Source organism: Onychomys torridus, chromosome 9, assembly GCF_903995425.1.
Source record: "Onychomys torridus chromosome 9, mOncTor1.1, whole genome shotgun sequence".
In the NCBI taxonomy this organism is placed as follows: Eukaryota; Metazoa; Chordata; class Mammalia; order Rodentia; family Cricetidae; genus Onychomys; species Onychomys torridus.
In genome coordinates, this window is record NC_050451.1 from 74958229 (window position 1) to 74980427 (window position 22199).

The 22199-nt window shown below is 36.7% G+C and overlaps 1 protein-coding gene across 1 annotated transcript in view; it reads right to left on the reverse strand.

Moving 5' to 3' along the window:
* Nucleotides 1–22199, reverse strand: part of Diaph3 (diaphanous related formin 3) — a 483673-nt gene that overhangs the window by 277393 nt on the left and 184081 nt on the right. Inside the window, 3 exon segments of the mRNA XM_036199401.1 lie at nucleotides 13483–13597; nucleotides 14289–14603; nucleotides 17256–17360. Coding sequence (XP_036055294.1) covers nucleotides 13483–13597; nucleotides 14289–14603; nucleotides 17256–17360 — 535 coding nt within the window.

Consider the following 22199-nt stretch of genomic DNA (forward strand, 5'->3'; position numbering starts at 1 on the left):
GGAAGAACAGAAAGAACCGAGATAGTCAGATAGCCTAGGTGCAGGAATTATGATTCCCAAGACTTCAGTATTTTCTGTTGTGAAAAGAAAAGACTCAATCTTGTAAAGGAAGAAAAGACAATGAATTTGGACGGTCCTGAATCTAAACTGCTTCTCCAATGCTTAAGTTATATTGCTCCAATGGAAGTTATATTGCTACTGGAAATGCCCTGGGGGCAAAAAAATGGGACCTCCCTTGAAAACACTCTAGGTTCTATGAGGAAGATCCAAGAGAGGACGAAGGAGAACAAGGAAGCAGATCGGTGATGCAGTGAAAGTTCCAAGAGCCCAGTGAGAAATGCACAGCAGACCTGACTGCAGATGGTAATGAACGCAAGACCAAGAGGCTTTGTCATTCTTTACATTTTAGTACACGTGTGGGACATCATTGATATGCTACTCTCAGAGATGACACCTAACACAGCTTGGACTATCTACCTACAAAAGAGAACATGAGAAGAGAGAACTCATCAACTATCCTTTAAAAGCTTTGAAAATTATACATAATAAATGAAATGACTACCAGAACTTCTGCAATATGGAAGACCAAAATAAGCATAACAAGATCTACACCACCAGCATGTCCAGGAGGTCGCACACGCTCTCTTCCAGCCCACCTCCTCTACCCTAACATTCAAACACACATATACACACACATACACCACACACACACAAAACTAAAATAGAAGTCAAGTTCTAGCATTCAACTCCTCAATAACAATGTGACCTTCAGGGCTATGGCTTTAGCTTCTCAGAATAAGACTCCTTCACAACAAAAGCATGTAACCTAAATTAATGACTTGAGAACCAGGCAAGTAACCAGGCTCAGCAGACCCTCATGGTACTCCTTGCTGCTGCTATATGTCCATATTAATACATGCGTGTCCACATGGTAAATCCTGTAAGCTTTGTTAGCATTATGAACTGACACGAGCTGAAGTTTTCCTTACAACTGGTACTGACAACACTGTTAAATCTACTAAAGTACATAAAACAAATGCAAATAATTGACCAATTGTAAAACTCATATTTATCTTTATGCAGATGCATAATATTAAAGATGAAATAAAATGTGAGAAATTATTATTATGTAAAACTTATTATTGAAATAAAGAATAACTTCAAAATAGAGATACATAAAAGCTCTGAAGACCGATGTGCTCCAGTTGAAAGCAAACACAGTTATCCCATTGGCAGTCTCTGCTCTCCTGGGATGAATCCTCAGGCTCTGGGAGCAGAGTGCCAAACTGTCCCACTGTGACCTGTGGAACCCCATAAAATAATTAGTTCTCTAATTGAAAAAGAAAAGAAGATTAAAGAAGGAAGGAAAGCTTTGCTTCAGGAAGGAGTCTCAGACAATCTGGTCTTCGGAGAGTAGACTGGTCCAGGACAAAGAGCCAACAATTAAAATTAATTGCAGATTTTGTGTAAAATATGGTTGCATCAGATAATTTGATAAATCCATTTGCTCTCAATGACTTTTTAAAATTAAAATAAACTTTGAAATGTATTTTAAATTAGCCATTAAAATATGCAACTATCACACAATAGGTTGTAATGAAATTATCTATTCATATCCATTTGTGGATGCTTGGTAAATGTGAGTAATGTTTATTCCATGAAAACTTTCTTTGCTTTCCAACTCTATGGGAAGAACATAAATATAATTCAAATAAAAGTAAATTGTGAAACATCATAGGTCAAGAATAATAATATAGTTTGAAATTTAACTGAATTTTTTAAAGGAAATTTAATTTAATTTATAGCCAATGTATATTTACAGTCCAAATAGTGTATAAAATATATTTACTTTCCTAAATTGAAAGTATCTCTTCTATCTTTTTTTTTTTTTGGGGGGGGGGGGGTTGAGACAGGATTTCTCTGTGTAGCTTTGCGCCTTTCCTGGAACTTACTTGGTAGCCCAGGCTGGCCTCGAACTCAGAGATCCGCCTGCCTCACCACCGCCCGGCGTATCTCTTTTCTCTTTAGAGTAAGGTGGCAGCAGCAAATATGCTGTTAAGTAACAATGTGTAGTTTAGATTTTCAAGAGTATGCCGATAGAATGAAGAATTCAAAGTGAAATACACATTCATAATTTAATAATCCCCACCAAATGAAGAAGAAACAAGAAAATATAGCAAATATGATGCCTGATGAACATTAATAATCATACACATGAGTAAATGTGGTGGAAACAACCCTTCCTAGGGTTGATAGAGAATTTCCCCGAGAAATCCAGAAAAAGACTTAATTGTGGAAACAAAACCATAGGTTTACTTTGACCGATAATCCCTGTGTAAGTGCTCAGTGAGTTGAGTCACGGGGTCCTAGGTCCCTAGATGGCAATGCTGTAATGGGAATACAAGGTGAGCTACAACAGCCAGCACAGTGGCAACCAAGTGCTATCAACCCACCAAGTACCTTCTCAAACACTGGGATTTTGGGGCACAGCATTGCTTGGGCCTTGAAGCTCCTATTCTGAATATATCCTATCCTGTTCCTAAAGTGACTGACTATTTTACTAAATGGGGAAGAAAAAAAAAAACTTCTAGTAGAACTAGATGAATAATATGTGTATTTTAGGTATCTACGTCCATGGAAATTAGTAACCAATGTATAGAAAAGAAATACAAAGTCCCTTTGTGAGCATAACTATCCTTCCTTCCTCTGCTAGCTCTACTCTGCCTAACCTATGCAAAAGGCAAAGAAAATGGACACAAAGCCAACAGAAGACTGTCACTGAGATATGAGATTAATTAACATTGAACACCAAACACCAGAATTCTGATTTTAGTTCTTCTTGGCTGGCAGACTTCCTCTTTAGTTCACCAGGGAAGATTAGTATATATGACCGCATCAAACAGAATCCCAAGCACCTTCCAATCCCAGGACATATTCTGAGATGAATGCTTTCTACCTGAAGAGGTTTGAAATCAGTGAAGAGACGAGCTCACGGCCAAGGAGAAATACCAGCACATAGCTGCAATTAAGCTATAAATCAAAAACATTTCCTTGTCCTTTGCCTCAATTTTTCACCAATTTAAGAAATCAACATCAAGTAAAGCTAAGAATTATAGGATATGTGAAGAATAGTAGAAAGTCAGCAACTTTTCAAACTCTTGCAACTAATTTTTGTTAGCTTAAGCCACAGTAGCTGGAGGACAGGTGGGTGGTAGAGTAGCTTACTCCTCAACTATTGTCACACTTTGGAGACTGCTGTCAATACTCACAGACTAAGAAACTCAACAGTTATCCTATGCCCCGCAGACTCTGGGGAACTACAGCCTATATGCACTACTTGGCACTCACAGTTACCTATGAATTGAGGGTTGCCTATGCTTTATGCATCCTAGCTCCTTAATTACATTAAGCCATCCATACCATGCTCCCTCAGCTTTGAAAATATAAATGCCTGTCAAAAATAATTATTTAAAAGGTCCAATAATGTTTTATAAATGACTAAATGTGGGGTTTTTTTTTTCAAAATTTCTCTGAAGCTGTTAAAAATCTAAACCAAACCATAACAAGAAAAGTGACATTTGAAAACTTTAGCTTTTACATTTTACAACACTATAAAAATTCACAAGCGTTTAAATCCATGCCTGACACACACATAGAAAGAAAAGAGGTCCAGAAAAAAAAAAAAAAAAAGTACCTTTAAGTTCAGTCATGACTCAACAAATCGCTCCCTGAAGAAGCACAATAAAGCATTGGATAAACCAACTGAAAGGGACATGCTCCCAACAACCCCTCATGTAAAGGTGGGATGGACCAGTTTGATATGTTCAGATGTGGTTATTAAGACAGGTCAGTTCATAGGGAAGTTTGTGATCTAGAAAGCGTCAGGAGAAGCAGGATTTTAGTTACAAATTGTATTTTCACAGCCAGCACTGCCATAGAAGTTAACCTTACCAGTGGAACAGAATATGCTAGACGTAAATCCACACATCAACAAGAACAATTTCCTAATGAAAATGCGAAGAATATGTGCTGGAGACAAAGATGCTGGAAAAAACTGAGGTCCCAAGAATCTGCAGAAGCGTGGAACAACCCCTATATCTTGCCAGTTATGTGAAAATCAATTCCAAAAAGATTAAAGACTTAAATAAAAAGACCTGAAATGCTGAAATTCCTAAAGAAAACAGAAATGTGTCCAAACACTGGAAGGGGGAAGGGTTGTTTTATTTATCTAAGACACTGAAGTATAGAAAACATAAGCAAAGAAATACGTTACATGCAATTCCATAAAACTCAAAGGCTTCTGCATGGAAGAGAAAACAATTAACTCAGAATGAGAAACAATCATCAAAGAAAATAGCCTAAAGAACAAGAGAAGATACTAGCAAGCTCTGTTGAAAACAAGAATTTAAATCCCAGAATATATAAGAAAATCCCAAATTCAAAGACAAAATAAAACCAGGTTACCCAATTAAGGTGGGAGGCAAACACTCCTGAATAGCCATCTCTGTAAGTGTCCTACACGTATAAGAAACATGTTTAATATTATTAGTAGAGAAATGAAAACCAAATTCATGCCAGTGAAAAGAGCCATCATCAAAAAGACAAAAGATAGCAAATGGTGAGAGCCATGTGAATTACTACAGCCTTTATAGAAAATATTATGGAAGCTACTCACACATGAAGGAACCAGATGATCCTGCACTCCCCCTAACATGAAAACACCTAAGGTACATGAAATCATTACACTAAAGAGGCATATGCAGGCCAGTGTGTATTGAACTACTATTCACAACAACCAACAAATGAAGAGTGTCCATCAACTAATGAATGGATAATGAAAATGTCCACACACACACACGCACACGCACACGCACACACACACGCACACACACACACACACACACATGATTAGTTAACCAGAAAAAGAGAAGGACTGTTGTTTGCATGATGGGAACAGAACTAGAAAGCATATGCTAAATGAAATGAACAGAAGAGTAGCATATAACGCCAGTCAGAGGTGTAATCAAACATGATTAGTAACGAGGTCAAGGGTCTAGTGAAGGCTCACAGAAGAACTTACTCATAGACAGAGTCAGGAATGGGGACAGACAGAATTGATGGCTGAGGACCAGGTTAAATCATTAGATGGCAGCAAGAAGTCCTGTTTTCTACTGCAGTTAGGTTGATAAAAGATAACGGTTATGTCTATTTACAAATGACTTTGAATGTATTCTCCAGGAAAAAAGACTATTTGAGATGACAAGTATGTTTAACCTAATTTAAAATTTATGCAGTAGAAATGTATATCAAAATACTAGGATATGCTATAAATATGAACAATATTGATGTCTTTAAAGTTTAAAGGGGAACTTCTATTCAAATTGATGAAAAGAAAAGATTACTCTTCAAAAGGAAAGATATTTTTATCACTTCAATGACAAAAAGATAGTTATAGTGTAGAAAAGACAGAGATAATAAACAGAACTTTACTCATGGAAATGAAGCCTATGCTGTCAAAACACATGAGCCGGGCACTGCAAAAGAGGCTTTACAATATGCATGCTATCGTCCTCACAATAACCCAGAAGACAGGTATTGTGTCCCCCATTTGATAGAGAAAAACAGTGCAGCTCTAAAAGCCAGAGTTATGCACTTGGAGGGTAGACTCCAGAGCCCCCGTGTCTCCTGTCCATACCACAGCATGGTGGTTGGTATTTACAGCTCAAATACTTACAGATGTGAACAGGGGTGCCAAATGATGAAAGATGGTCTTAATAAAAAATGGCAAGTTTTAAAGTCTTTAATATAAATCGTGGGATGAGGGTGAACCGCTGTGGGGCAGTGGTAAGGTGGCAGGAGATGAGAGGAAAATTATTTTAAATCAAAGAAGAACACTTTAAATAAAACATAATAGATTTCTTTTAATCAGAGAAGCGGCATGGCAGAGCAAAGAGCAGTGGCCTCACACTCAGATCTGTATTCCGTTCAGTTCCTGCTTCTTTCAGATGAACTTCTCTTCAAAGTGTAACTTTTGCTTATATAGAAAATGTAGGTAACACTTGGCTTGTTTCTCTCACAGAATAGTTCTGGAGACGAAATAAAACAGTGTCAACAAGTAAACATGTAAACGTTCAACAAACACATTAATAGCATTGTTTTATTTTCCAGAAGAAGGAATTTCATGTTTTGTTCAGTGTTTCCACGCACTTTTACTAATAAATGCAGTAAGTAGCAAGATTCAAGAACAGACAGGTGGGAGCCTGGCACAGAAGGACATGCCTGTAGGCTCAGCTACTCAAGAGAGTGAGCCACGAAAACCTCTGGAGTGGTAAGTTCAAAGACAACGAAGAGCCAAGCCAGATCCCACCTCAAAACAAAGGTGGGGGATGCTGAAACTGTCTTTTCAAAGAGTTCAAATTTGGATGGACTATCTCAGGACAAATAATGAATTGGCCTTCTGAATTATTTTAGAAAAACAACAACAAAAATCCACACCTATTTCAACAGCTATATGAATCCATGCCCCAAACACCTACCACCTCTTCCACAAGCACACAATCAGGAAGACTGAAGGAACGTTCTTCAGGCTGTCCTTCCAAAGACTCAGTTGACTATAAAGGAAGTAGAACCTTTCCCAGAATAATATTGTAAAACAGGGACAATGCAAAGGACTTCAAAGGAAACCAACTACACCTGAGTGCAGCTAAGCTATGGAGGTAGTTAGTGTCAAAGAGTCTGTTTCAGGGCTATAAGTATTAATGTACAGTATACTGTAACTCAGCACCTCAGGCCATTCAGGAGTGTCATAGGCAGTTGTGAATTCTCACTATTGACAAATAACCACTGAACCAAGCCAAAGAACCACAGTATATCTCATCTTAAGCTTCTGTAAATGGTGTCACAGAGATAACTTTTCAGATATGTTAAAAGAATATACATTTCAACGCTGTGAGAAGATCACAGTTAATTTTGAGTTGGCAGAGTTAGCCCAAGCAATAACCATTACATATTTGTATGAAGGAATACATTTTTGAATGGGTATTGAAATATAAAGAATAGAAAGAATATAAAAAGTGTTCTACTGCAGCATATAAAAAGGTAATATGCATGCAGGCAGCCAAAGAAATGTATGGTTCAGATTTTCCTCTAGAAAGACATCTTAGAGGAAAAAAATACATAGGAAGGTCCAGGGTGATGGGCCATTAGAACCCAGCTTGGCTTCTGAATGAAGGCCAAGCCCTTCTCAGGAATGCTCCAGCAGGTGACTAATAATAAAGGTCTGAATAACAAAGGCTGGCCTATGCAGACCTGAAACAAGCATACTGTGGGTGGTGGAAGTTAAAGAAAATTGATAGGCTTTGTACCCATATCTCTCTGTCTACTACTGGTTTACCTCCAGCCAATCCATGTCCCCTTTATAAAGGGAAATTAGAAACCAAAACATTCAACAACAACAAAATCAATCCCTATTGTGCTCCATCATTTCAACTGTCTCTTCCCAGGAGAAACCAAATGAAAACATAGATCTATTTATCGGGGTATTAAATAATGAGTTTCGTTAAATAATCAGCTAGTGCAGCAGGCTTTTTCTTTTGGGCCACCGACCAGCTCCCAAATCATGACACAAACACTTCTTACAAGTTTTGAATGCTTGTGCTAGCTTAGGCTCATTCATGGATAGCTCTTTTAATCTATTTCTTTATCTACATTTTGCCTTGGGGCTTTCTAACTTTCTTCCTTCTGTATCTTACTTTCGATGCCTCTGCTTCTCATGTCTGGGTAGCTGGTGGTCACTTAGCTGGCCATGGGTATGTCTCTCTTTTTCCTTTTCTCCCAATTATTCTCTCTGCCTGCCAGCCCCGCCTATCCCTCTCCTGCCCAGCAAGTGGTCATTCAGCTTCTAATTAGACCAATCAGGTCTCCTAGGCAGGCAAGGAGAACCAACAACACATCTTGTCATAATTAAACAAATACAGCAAAAACAAATATAACACACTTTTATACAATTAAAGTAATATTCTGCAGCATAAACAAATGCAACACATCTTTAAATAGTTAAAATAATACTCTACAACAAAGGATGAAGATTACCCCTAATTATGAAAGGCTGTAGAGTCTAAATAATACATTAAAGTATTAAAATAATTCCCATATATAATGAAAGTATACATGAGGTTTATTGTATAAATTTGATAGACACTACTGAATGAAATAGATATTTATAATTGAAAAAAATCCAAAATTTTGAGATTTTAAATTTTAAGCAAATTTTCAAATACTACTGTGATTTGTTTCCCCCACTGACTACAAGATAAAAATTTCAGGACTAAGATAAAACTCTGGAATCTCTTAACGATGAGCAATGCACCTAGACAAGACAGAACTTAGTGTCAAAAGTTGCTAGCCTTAAGCCAAGTGGTGGTGGCGCATGCCTTTAATCCCAGCATTCGGAAGGCAGAGCCAGGCGGATCTCTGTGAGTTCGAGGCCAGCCTGGTCTACAGAGTGAGATCCAGGAAAGGCGCAAAGCTACACAAAGAAACCCTGTCTTGAAAAAAAACAAAAAAAAAAAAGTTGCTAGCCTTGTTTCCCAATAGAAATGCACAAAACACGACAGCTGTGAAACAAAACATGTAAGGCATACAGTCACATGCCAAAATAATATAGCCTTGAGAGAAAAAGGGATTGGACTTACATTAACACATGAACACATAATCACATCAAAATCTGAGTTCTGCAGTAACTAAGTTATAATTATAAAAATTAGAATTATAGATTTATAATCTAAAATTACAAAATGCATACATTAAATGAATGCAGAAAGTATGTTCCTTTAGGACAGGATTTGCTCTACTATCTAATATCAGATGTCTAAGTAACACACAACTAGCTAGAAGCTCCTGAGTATCTACATGAGAGTAGTCACTGTCATGACTCCCGTCCCATGCTCCAGTAGACATTTTGCTAACACCAAGCAATTCTTCCTGATCTAAGCCAGCCAACGGGGGTAATGGGCTATGGGAATTAAAGTAGTGCACTTGGAAGAATGAGCCTAGATATGCAGTTTTAGGTCAATAATAATGTACACTAATTCTAAGGGATAATCCTGGGTTATAAAATTAGATGCAGACAAGGAAAAACACTAATCTACTAAAGGGGGGTGGATACTTAATACAAATAGAGGGCAAAGGGGTAAATATTTCATTTACTTAAAATAAATGAGGAATTAGGCAGAGAATACAGAAAACAAAACAAAACAAAAAATCAAAAGAAGAGGGTGTGAGATAAGAAGATGATGGCTACCAACACACCAAGGAAAAAATGTTACCACAATTTAATACTAAGGTTGATGAGAATACTGTATAACTGATAACGTTGTTAAACAAGACCCTCACTACCTATTACATAATTTCCATATGGTTTCAGATTTTATGAGACTTAGTCACAGACATGACTGAGTAATAGACCCTAGAGAAATGTTTAATTCTTAGTTTATTTTTCCATAATCTTTATAAATTAGTATTTGTCTGTATAAGTTAGGTTGCACCCATTTGAGAATTATCTCTTCATTAGCATGTATTCCTAAGAACCATATTTTCCCATTATAGACATTAACCTTAAGATAGGCTTTTCTGGTAGTTCAGGACATTTGATGCACTTTTATGTAAAAAAAAGAATTATGTTTTCAATACAGAGTAACATCTTGAACATAACCAAGACACTGTGATAATCCACAGTTTATCACTGGCCACCTCAGGACTTTGTCCACTGAACTATTATATCAGAAAGCTAAACTTTATTTGTTAAGTACAAAATACATGAACTATTTCCAAATGCTATGACCAATCAGTTAAAAAATTATTTATAAACCAGTTTATTAGCCATATCTGGAAAATATGACATACCTGTTACAAAATGTGATTACTTCAAAAAGCTAACAAATATGAAACCAGATTTTCATAATAAATCAGTCCAAATGAATTAGACTATTCATATAGTTCCAGAAAGCCCTTTAATCCCTATTAAGTTAACAGTTTGTGAATAATGAAAGTAATTAATATTAATTTTCATTGATGAATGCAACACTAATAACCTTTTAGGATACTTTAATCCATTTTCCAACAGCCTGCAAAAAATTAACAGATGCTTCCAATCTTGAGAGAGAGAGAGAGAGAGAGAGAGAGAGAGAGAGAGAGAGAGAAAGAGAGATTAGCACTGTTTTGATGATACCAAATGTTCAAAATAAGAATATTATGACTAAACTCGATATAAAGAGTGTTTTATATAACCTTGTTATATATTAACAGAAGCCAAAGATAGTAAACTATGTCAGCTCTTCTGAAATCAGAATCAGCTTGCTTTGCTCTGCTCTTCATTCACATGCTTCAACTGAGAACTGATTTCCCACGACTGTAGAAGCAAGAGGAGGAAGGGGAATGTGTCAGTTGAGTTTTCCAAACATCAAGGATAAAGCTGAAGCTGTGCTGTTGATTTGAATGGTGGCTGCACAATGGAGAAAGAAAGTTGAACAAGTAAAACAGGAGGAAGAAGAAAAGGGGAAAGCTTGGACAGTTTCCATTTCCCAAAGAAAGACTTAGAGCATTTACACCTTTAAAGGGATGACTATGACCTTTTCTCACTAGAACAGTGATATAAATGGGGGGAAAAGATTAAAAACAAATTGAGATATAACTGAAAAATACATAGGGATAATACACACATACATCATATATTCATTCATAGAGAAATACACATGCATACATAGCCAACAAAGGTTAGGAGACAATGTCCATATCCTATATCCTCTATGACTATGGTCAGCTGAATCTATGACTATGGTCTGAGTAAAGTAACAATTACTTTATGACCAGCAGAATAGCTGATACAGAGTAAAAATGAAACAAGATGGCATAAAGACTACACAGATGGGCATGGTGGTGCTTACCTTTAACCCTAGAACTCTGGATCCAAAAGCTGAGAAATTTCTGTGAGTTTAAGGACAGTCTGTTCTACACAGTGACTTTTAAGCCAGACAAAGCTACACAGAGAGGTCCTTCCGCCAAAAGAAAAATAAGGGGTGGGGGAGGGGAAAGGAAAGGGAATGGGCAAAGGGAGAAAGGGAGGAGAGAAGGAAGGAAAAGAACCCAGACCCATGAGTGGATGCACTGGAGCTCAATAAGGATATCGGGTTCCTCCCAACTTGAAGGGTGTGAGAACTACAAATCCCAGCAACCAGAACAAAAAAAGTATCAGAAGACTAAACCTATGTCTGTTGTAAAGACTACAGGATAAATACTCACCACCGCCCCGCATCACCCCCAAAAAGAGGATTCCCCTCTTTAGTCTTACTATGTATTTCCCAAGCTGAGTAAACATGCAGGATTATCAGGTAAATGCTTGGGACTGGACATCCATCTTTATAATCTGAGACGTATCCAAAATATTTACTGCAAAGATTCAATGCAATAAAACACACCATCTGTCTAAAACTTCATTACAATCTTCCCTAATTGAAGACTCTGCCTTTCCCTGACTCCATAAAATGCAAACTAATGATTAAAATGATCTATATCTGTTCCTTCTATCTAAACTTCCACCTCCCACAAAACAGGAGTCTCAGGAAACCAACAGGATTTTCGTGTAGACTAAAAAATGTTAAGGGGCCAGGTTTAATTCTGACTTCTCCAGAAATTATAAAATTTAACAAACTTTGGGCTCATGATACATAGATAAATATCAGCACTTAGCTGTGATGCCTTGGCATATAGGTCAAAATTAAAGACAACATGGAGCAACCTGTCCACACCACAAACCCATGCTCATGTGAGTTTTCCAATACGCTTTTTCCATTGGATCATTCCTAGTAAACGGCTATACTGTCAAACCAATGTTTCTCTATAATAGCAACAATGGCTGCCCTTTTTCATTAACGTGCTGAAGGACTAGAAATGATAGAAACACACCCATGTCTCTTCATGCACTGCTCTCAGGGAATTATTCCCTAGATCAAAATAAAAAATAATCACTTCTCAGATCATGTCTAGTTGCAATTATGAAAAGTCCATATTGCTCAGGAACACAAACCTGAGTTTTCCAATTCTTTCTATTCACCATAAAATATCATTTACAGTCACAAAGATCAAATACTTAAAGAAAAGCTAAGATGCATGTGAGCAGAAGACACGGTGTTGGCTTTAGTCAAATGGGAGATTGCACACCAAAGGGCCAACAGGAGGCTTAGGAGAACTGGAATAGGAATACCCATACAGGTATGATCATTTCTCACCTTAATCTCTTTTACTACTATTAGAATTAGGAAATGTATCGTTTTTTTAGCCCCTTGCAACCTTGAATCTCAAGGCTAAAGTTAGATGACTTAAGAATTTTTGAAGGTCCAATTATTTCATTTAAGGCTAACACTACAGCTAAATTAAAGACATGCTAACAAGTTTCCCTTTTGAGCCTCATTAATTAAGAAAGTAATCAGAGTAGAGGGGGAAAGAAGGGGTAGGTGGGTGGCAGCTTCACTTACACAGCATGGAGGTACCAACATTTCTTTCTACTAGCAAGGAAGGCAAAGGGAAAACTAATCAATTCCAGATTAGGAAATCTGAAATTCTGAAGTGTTTTACATGTAAATACATATTTTAACTACACACATTTCCCTTGATTGCCTAAAGACCGAACTAATCTTATTCAAAGGAAATTTTGATTCACCATAATCAAAGGTAAAATTAAGACCTGCTTACTTCACAAGTTTTCCTTGCATGAGCTTGTCAAAAATTCCTTGGTATCTTTAAAGACTACAATACAGAATTTTCAATATTTTATTCAAGACAAATCCTGCTCAAAAACACCTAGTAATTCTACAATTACTTGTTAGACAAAGTTTATAATTTACAATTATTTCTTAGAGAGAGTTTTTAATTTCAAATTCTATTTTAGAAACCATTTGAACGGCTACAAATGTATTTTTAAGGATCACACAATATTTATAAATTGGTTTGATGATCAATTTTAATCATATATATGAAGTATACCTAGCATGGTTCTTAGTAAACAGCATATATTTAATAAGTCAGTTCCTCTCTCATGAACACACACACACACACACACACACACACACACACACACACAAACAAGGCCTAAGTAGATTTCACCTATCATTGTCTTGAAATACAGGGCATTGGGAGGGAGTAAGCCTAAATCAACTCAATGGAACAGTTCTGAAATAATTTTTCATAGAAAATTTTTCATAGAAAAATCTCAGAAACAAAGCACATAGTCAGCATTTAAAATTGTTCATGTGATGACCTATATGAAAAAAATGCTTTGAAAACTTTTATTACATCATTTGATATACAATTAGTAATGGAAAGGTATCATATAAAGGATTCTTAGTGTATTTTACAGATTGGTAATTATGAATTACTAATGCTAAGAATTTCAAAATAAAGAGATAACCAAACTATTATTAAACTTACCTTTTTGTTGGCAACAAAATGTGTTCTCAAGTTTACATAGCAAATCCGTACTTTCATACTTATTTTCATTTACTTTTATCCAGAAACAATTTTCAGACATTTCATTTGGTCCAATCTGCAATCAGAGAAAAGTGATTCAAGCAGCTGGGCAGTTCACCCGCCTGGCCAATCACAGCACACAAGATCAGGATCCCCAGCTCCAGATGTTGATGAAGTCAGCTTTGTAAGATCTGTCCCTAGAGTCGGCTCAGTGATAGACATATTCTACAGAATACTGAGGTCTTATGAGGAGAAGAAAACAGTTTCTTTGACCAAATGGTTGGGCATTTAAAGCTACATGTACAGGAGTTTGTTTCTTCTTAGTTATGTTTCTCAGTTATTAATGGTCATTGGCACTCTGAATCCTGAAGGGAGTTAACATCATACAGAATCTCCCACATGTGTAAGATCAGCATAATTGAGACTGTTTGTCACCTATGTGTAAGCTTCTGATAATAGGAAGTATTCTCCCTAACAGCTCCCCACAGGGAGAGTTAACTCCAAACATTAACCTTTAGCATTTCTGAATTCCATGAAATTATCAACTCTCACCAAATTTACAAAGGAGAAATTACTAGACAATAACAAAGGGAATGATTTCAATACTTCTGATATAAAATAACAATGCATGCATAAAATATATGCACATATATGCCATTTGCTATATAGTCATTAGGAGTAGAGTTGCCTTGGGAAATTCTGCATTAGTAAGTCTAAACTGAAGTGGTAATCTGAGAAGTATGTCCACTCCCACTAATGGGTCTTACTTTTAACCAATTCAATCTTCGCATGCTGATTTCAGGTTTAAATTCTTTCTTTGGTTTCAACCCAAATGGCAGGATTAATGGAAGAGAGCTGTGCCCACTGAGACATCCGAGGGGAGGTGGTGGCGGCACTGGCCCACCAAAGGGCATTCCCATTCCTGGAAGTGGGGGAGGCGGGGGAGGAGGCGGGGGAGGAGGTGGGGGAGGAGGCACTCCCCCACACAAGGCTGGTGGGGCAGGAGGAAGGGCTGAAGGGCTGGTGTCACCTTCCACTGAAGTTTGCAAAGGAATTTTTGTGCCAGGTGGCAAGGCACCAAACTGGAGAAGAGAGGAAATTTAAAAAAAAAAAAGGTAAGAACATGTTCACAGATAGTAAAAGTACATTTATTTAAAAATAAGTTACTACATCAATTTAAAAATACCAGTAATTAGCAATGGCATATGAAATTCTAAAAGTGTTTCTTCCAAGTTGAACATACACACATAGCTTTCATTCTCAAGAAAAGGTATTTTGCCCATTTTGTAGCAGTTAGGATAGAAATGGTTCCATGGGGTAAGAAGATTAAAGAGTCAACAGCGTCCAGGTAACACTAGAAGCTTGTGAGGAATGAAGTCCATCAGCGTGCAGGAAGAGGATACAGGGGGAGAGAACCTCTGTACTGAGGGTCCTAAGCGTGTCATACAGGGTGTGTGTGTGTGTGTGTGTGTGTGTGAAAAATGTTTCACATACAGTAACATTCAGGAAAAAATATGCATGTCATTTTTACCTTTGTGCCTTTACTGCTGTGAGGGGTGGGGGGCATAAAATTCATTAGTAGGACCTACAAGGCACATATCACTGTTTGGTTCCAGAATATCTTTAACCAATTTTCTCTTAATTCTATCTATGCGCCAACCACATACTAATTTCAGCGTCCAAATATAAGTTGTTCCTCTTGATCAGACATTCCATTACGGAGCCTTGTCTACTTGCTTTTTCAATCTGAACAAACAGGTCCCTTCCTCAGAACAACTTGATCTGTCCACTCAGTTGTGTCCTAGTATACTTCACACTGCTCAGAAGCTCTTGGCAAAGCTGGGAAGTAATTATTGAAAGGATCATGGATAATTATCTCTTTGATGGCATATAAGCTTTATGAGGAAAGTGATTGTTCTGTTCATTCAAAGACTGTGACAGGTACACACATTTCTGTGTCTTCAGAAATGCAAGGGATAAATAAATTTTAAAAAGATTAAAAGGCAAGCAAGGGGCATGATTATGAGGTAAGAGAGTATCTCATTTGTTGAGGGGATGAGGACTCTCTACAGAGTCAAATGTCACTAAGAAACAAAATTAAATCAGGACCTACAAAGAATCCAGAGCATCTATTGCTCATTTGGTGGTTACATTATGACAGAATACAGAAATTTAGTGAATGGTCTGTAATTATGCAAAAGACCTTCAGTATTAATTTTTATAATATGGCAAATTATTGAAATTGCTGACATTCTAACTTACCTATATGTATATATAAATATCTCTGTATCTACTTATATCCACAATACAAATACAAAAAGGTTACAGTGTTGGGAAAGAAAATATAAGCAAATATCCTAGGTTGTTAAAAATGAATGTGCATAGTAATCTTAAGTCATTAAAGCAAGGTTTAAAAAACAGGAGATTCCTTTATTTTATTTCAGTTTTACATCATAAATTTTCCCCATTTTATATCACAAACACAATGCAACCTATCCAAAGGTCATGAATATATTTTTATAATTCTGAATTGTCAATAAGTAATCCTTCAAATGGAAAATTTTTTAAAGAAAATTCTGATATAAATATTAGCCCAAGACAGAAAAAAGTCACAAATATTTCAGCTATTACTTTTAAGTAAATGACATTTAAAATTCAAAAAACTATTTCATTTAATATAAGAGAATCTTATTGTTAAAATAACTCTGTGGCTACATGTTACTTCTTGCAGCGATATCAAAAACTAAGAGAAGAGCATCCTTTTTTATTTTGTCAGGGTCACTCTCTAGCACAGGCTGGCCACAAACTCAGCAGTTTTCCTGCCTGGGGTCTGAAAACCTAAGTTCATAGGCATAAAGCACCACATGTGGCTAAGAATTTTCTTGTTTACAAAGCGTTTTAATTTTTTAAAAACAGGTAGCTTTCTTACAGGGTATCTTCTGTAAGTTTTTCTAACAAAGCTAGCATTGCATATTCAAAAGAAAACAAAATTGGCAGTAATATTGGAAACAATACATCTGAGTCTATTTTCATCTAGCCATAAACTAGGATGAGAGAAAAATGTAACACTACAATTATTGCTCATTATCGCATATGTAAATTTATAGGAGGAAATTTACCTGTGAAAGTGCCTCCTATAAATCCATATAAAGCATGCAGATGATGTACTTTTTATCTCATGTCTTATGTGTACAGCATGTATGGGAGCTATCTGCTCATAATCCAGATTTGCTCTTTTTGTCATGTTTTAAATCTGTTTACTTTTAGAAATTGAAAAATTATCAGAAAATGTTCTCATTCAGCTAGGGGTTATCTTTCACAGGAAGGCAATCCATAGGCTGAAGGCTTGGACAAATAAATAGCTTCAGTAATAATTTCCTGTAGTAGGATAAAGATCAGTGATGGATGACAAATCTAAAAGTAGAGGACTTTCTTAACCTTTACACTTAATTACTTAGGAAACGTGTGACTTTAGAAGCAAACTCCAAATGAAGCAGAAGGAAGCCACTTAATTAGTAAAAGCCTGGATAATCCTACAAACACAGGGAGGAAAAAGGTGACAAAGAATACCTTTAAAATATAAACACAGCAGCCTAGAGATGTATATGAATAATACTGAGAAAATATACAAGCAAAAAATAAAGTTTAAACATTTTGAAACTGTGAAAATATAATATGACCTTTGTTTCCCTGGTATAACTTCAAAATCAAATTCACTCGAGGTGGTATTTTACCTGGGATTTAAAAGCTTGTAACTCTGCTTGAAGCTCATTAATCTTTGCCTCCTTTTTCTGCAATTGCGCCTGGGTTTCTTGGTGGTCAGTACACTCTTTTTCAAACTGAAACAGAATAAAAGAGAGGGAGAGATGGAAATGCAAAGCATTATTCTCTACATAAAAATATGGCGCTAATGACCTGTCAATAAAACACTTCTGAATCAGTTTCCTAAAAGGGGTGGCAGATCTCTAACAAGTTGTCCACAAGTCTTTCTCTACGTCTCTCCAGGTCCCTCCAAAGTCATTTATTCAGAAGAAAAGAGACAAAACCTGAAATGGAAGACCATGACCTTCTTCTATTCCCAACAGAGCAAATAGGCCCATCGTTATCTCCGACCTTGGCATTTTTCTTAAAAGCCCCTAAATATCATAGCGACTCTGAATAAAGCAACAGAAAGCAAAGCATTGGACTGCCTTCGCTGTCACCCTCCACCTGCAGAACCTGACACTTGAAACCTATCTGGAGTTCATCAATATGATTTAAAAGTGCTGTTTGAATAGTTTCAGTGGTTCACAACTTCGCTCCATAAACACGTCAACTGTTTGGTTTGCTTTTCTTTTACCATAGCCCCACTATCTTACAGAGATTAATGATCAATTGGTTTCTCAAAGTCCCTGGTACAACACCTGGGAGGAAGGCAGATAATAAAATCCGGTGTTCCAAAGAGTTTTCTAATTTATATAGCCACTCATCACATGTTCCTATCTTGCATTCAAATAGTTTCACTTTGCCATCATCTAGATTTAAAACCTATCCTGAAGGAACTGAATTTAAATAGACTATTGTCTCATAATCAAGAACAAGTATGCAGCACTTTAAAACAAAAAACAATCACAAAAAGAAACAACTTCTTTGTGCCTCCAGACTGTGAGTACAGTCTAAGCACGACGCTACGTCATTAATGTGTGTGTGTGTGTGTGTGTGTGTGTGTGTGTGTGTGTGTGTTTGTGTGTTATTTTCCCCATAACATGGAAAGGCAGTTAACAGTCTGTATCAAGTAACAGATCTGACATTTTTTTAAATGTCACATTTCTTGGTTCCACAATCTGAGTTACTCAGTTGAAATCATGCCACATTCCCATAATGAATGCTTTTAGAATGCTTGACAATTTTTAATAAACTGCTAGAGTAGTTTAGATTGCCAGCAACAAGCAAATGTGAAACATTGCCCCATGTTCTCACATCTGCATGGTATCCCTATCACCATTCTTTAAAGTACAAAAAGCATCTTTATGTTTCAGAACCAAAATTCCTTGAATTGGAAAAGTTACTTTACTTTCTACCTGCCAAGTGAGGAAGACAAATTGCATATTACAAATTCACCCTCAGCCTCTTTGTACTGATAGTGGGGTGAGGGCAGGGGATACTACATGGGCCTACCAGGCAGCTCACTGAGTAACAGCACTTGATACCAAGCCTGCCAAGCAGAGTCTGGCAACTGGGACCTACAAGGAAGCTGGGGAAATGACTTCCACCAGTTCATCTTTGACTTCCATGTATGTGCTGTGGCACACATGTACACAGATGAATGAAGGAATACAATTTTTAGATGTTTTAAAATTCACAAATAATCAAAGTATATTGTGTGAAAAATTAAATTTCAATATAACTAAAAGATAAAAGTATGCAAATGCAAACCACACCAGCACGGCCACCACTACTATGAAGATTTCACCAAACACATCCTCCTGTTAGAAAAGTTAAACTAAAAGGATACTAATGCCAGGCCTAATGAAGTAACTTATTCAAAATTTAAATCATGTTTCAGCTTATAGGTTCATCTACCTCCCTTTAAAATTGGTTTAAGCATATATAAACTATACAAAACATGGGGCTTCATTGAGACATTTTTGTGTGTATATAATATCTATTAATTATTCCGTATGAGCTCCAACCTACTTGCCCTGGCCCCTGCCTGTCCTTACCTGTGGGAGCTCCATTCTTCTGTCATGTGGTCACTTCCCCCTAGGCTCCACCCAAGAGAAAAACACACAACACACTCTTCTGTTCCTGCTGAGTTCTGCAAATGAGTGTTTGTGAGGTACTTCTTCATGACTGTTTTAGCCTCTCTGTAGTCTGTCTTTCTTCTAGCCCAGGTGCCCCTCTAAGCATCTGAGTTATTACCTTTAAATCAGCTTTTTCAGCATACTTTTTGATCTCATACTCAACCTTTCTAGCCAACTCAACATCACACAGTTCATTACCAAAACTTGGCAAAATCCCTTTACTACAAAACAACCATCAGCTACCAGACTCCAAATCAAATGACCATCACTTATCATCCCGTGGCTGAGCTACTTAAAATCCTACTCAGTGCCACAACTCTTCAAATATAAATACACACCATTAATTTAACAATTCAGAATATTCTGATATCAGGGCAAATAATCTCAAGAACAGAAACAGTGTAGTGTGAAATTAACCATCTTGCACACAGTATAGAAAATCATTAGCTAAGTGAAGAGACAATATATAGAATATGAAAGAATCTTTGCATATCCAACAAGTGATTAATACCTAGAATCTAACTGCAAGTCCACAAGCTGAAGACCAAAATCAAATTTTCCCATCAATAAGAGTAAAATCAGTGAACAGACATATCTCAAAAGTAGTAATACAAAAGGCCAATAAATACTGTAAAACATATTTAATATACTTAGCCAGCAAAGAAATGCACATTCAAACTGCCTTGAGATTTTACTTCACTCCTTTGTTGAGGATGATTATCCTCAACAAAACAAACAATAAATTCTAATATGTATGGAGGGTAAGAGAAGTGTTTAAGCATTGCTGGTGGGAATGTAGTGCAGACATTTGAAATTGATATGGTAGCTCCTCAAAAACCTAAAAAAAAAAAAAAAAAACAGGCCAGAAAGATGGCTAAGCAGGGAAGAAGGTATTTGCTCCCAAGCCTGCTAACCTGAGTTCAATCCCTGGAATCCACATAGTATAAGGATAGAACTGATGCCCAAAAATGGTACATTGGTATCATACACACCCGATAAGAATCTTAAGAGCCAAAAGTAAAAGATAACTACTGGGAAAAATGTGTTTTCATATGCGCACGACGGACAAACAGTGGTTGTGGACAGCATAGGCAAGACCTTGACAAGCAAAAGCTAGACAACATCACAGCATGGACAGAGTAGGAGGGCACAAAGGCCCACTCCTTAGCTACAGACTTACTGACAATTGATAACTACTGAGGGTCTGAGTGCCAGTATATTTTAAGAGTGTGGCACATGTAGGTCAACCATGATCCAGAAGTTGGCTCCACATCCAAGAGAATTTAGGAAACATACTTTGAACTTCAAATACTTAAAAACAAACAAAGAAGACAGAAAGATGAGTGGATAGGGATGTGGAAATAGATTTGGGGAGTGGGTGTGTATATGATCAAAATGTATTGTCTGAAATTTACAAAAATTAAAAAACCTAAGTCTTTCAAGTTAAAAGTTTGAGGATGAAGTACATCTTTGGCCTTGTCTACCATATTTGTTTTAATATTGTGCTGGTTTTTGTCAATTTGACATAAACTAAAGTTACCACAGAAGAAAGAATGGTTGAGGAGGTAGCTAAAAAATGCCAGTAAAATTCTAAGAGCAAGCAATTAAACAGTATACGATTTACTGAGAGCTATGAATGAAAATAATATACTAAGAAATTAATATGACCAAGTGTGCACTTTGAAAATCCCCACCAGCAGTTGTGTGAACAATGTAAAGAACAAGAAATGCTAGACACAGAAAGTAGCATTGAGCCTACTGCAGTTGTCCAAGCAAACACAAGGTAAAGGAGAGGATGCCAGAAGGAAATAAAACGAGACCTCCAACAGACTCTGTACGTGACTAAAAGAAATTAAGAAGCACAGTTTTTCTATCATATGCTGGAAACCTATGATATAGCAAGAAAAGAATTTCAAACACATAGAAGAAATGTATTATTAGAAAAGTTGAGTTTTGTTTTATTAATATTTACTAATAATGTTTTATAAATTACCTTTGCATCACTGTAAGTATATACTGGACACAGTCTAACTAAGAAAGGAGAGTTTTATTCAGCTCACAATGTCAAAGATTCAAAGTACAAAAGACACCAAACAGGGATTATGATAAATCTGACACTTGGCAACATCACCTCATGGCACAGACAAATGGGAAAGGACTATCTCAAGCAAGATGATTAGAGGGAGAGCAATATGGCACAGAAGAGGAGAGAAGCTGGGACTGGTCCTTTATCAAGGACCCTCTGCCTCTCAGGAGGGCAAGAAGGATGAAAGAGAACTACCTAAATCTTACTTAACTAAATGCCCTCTCTCTATGCTTCACCAACTGCCAGGATTATGCTGAGAACCAAACTTTTTATCCCTGAGTCCTTGGAGGGGCACAGTTACACCATATACAAACTATGGGAGACATGCTAAGCTTGAGATGCCAATTAGAAATTCAAGAGGTATACATAAATGTACCTGCTCCTTGGATATCTCAATTAGATACTGTACAATGATTCCTCACGGCTGATGGACACCACTTCCTTCATTAATTCTTTCCTTATTACCCAAAGCAGAATGAGAACTCTTTTGTAGGCTTACACACCATACAAGATTTTTATAACACATAAATTATCATATTGCCATATAAATATACCTTCTTGTAATACTTCTCACCTTAATAGCACTCAATCTGTAAGATCACAAACCTGAAAACCTTCTCTACATTATCACTTTTAATTGCCTTAAATTTATAATAAACTCAGTATTTATTGAATGAAGTGGTGAGCCAACTCCTGTCAAATCTTCCTTTAAACATTAAATGACTACATCAAAATCATCAATTAAATATCTCAGCATCCAAAACTCCTTTCTCATTTTTACACTTAAAACAAAGTTCGGCGTTCTGATC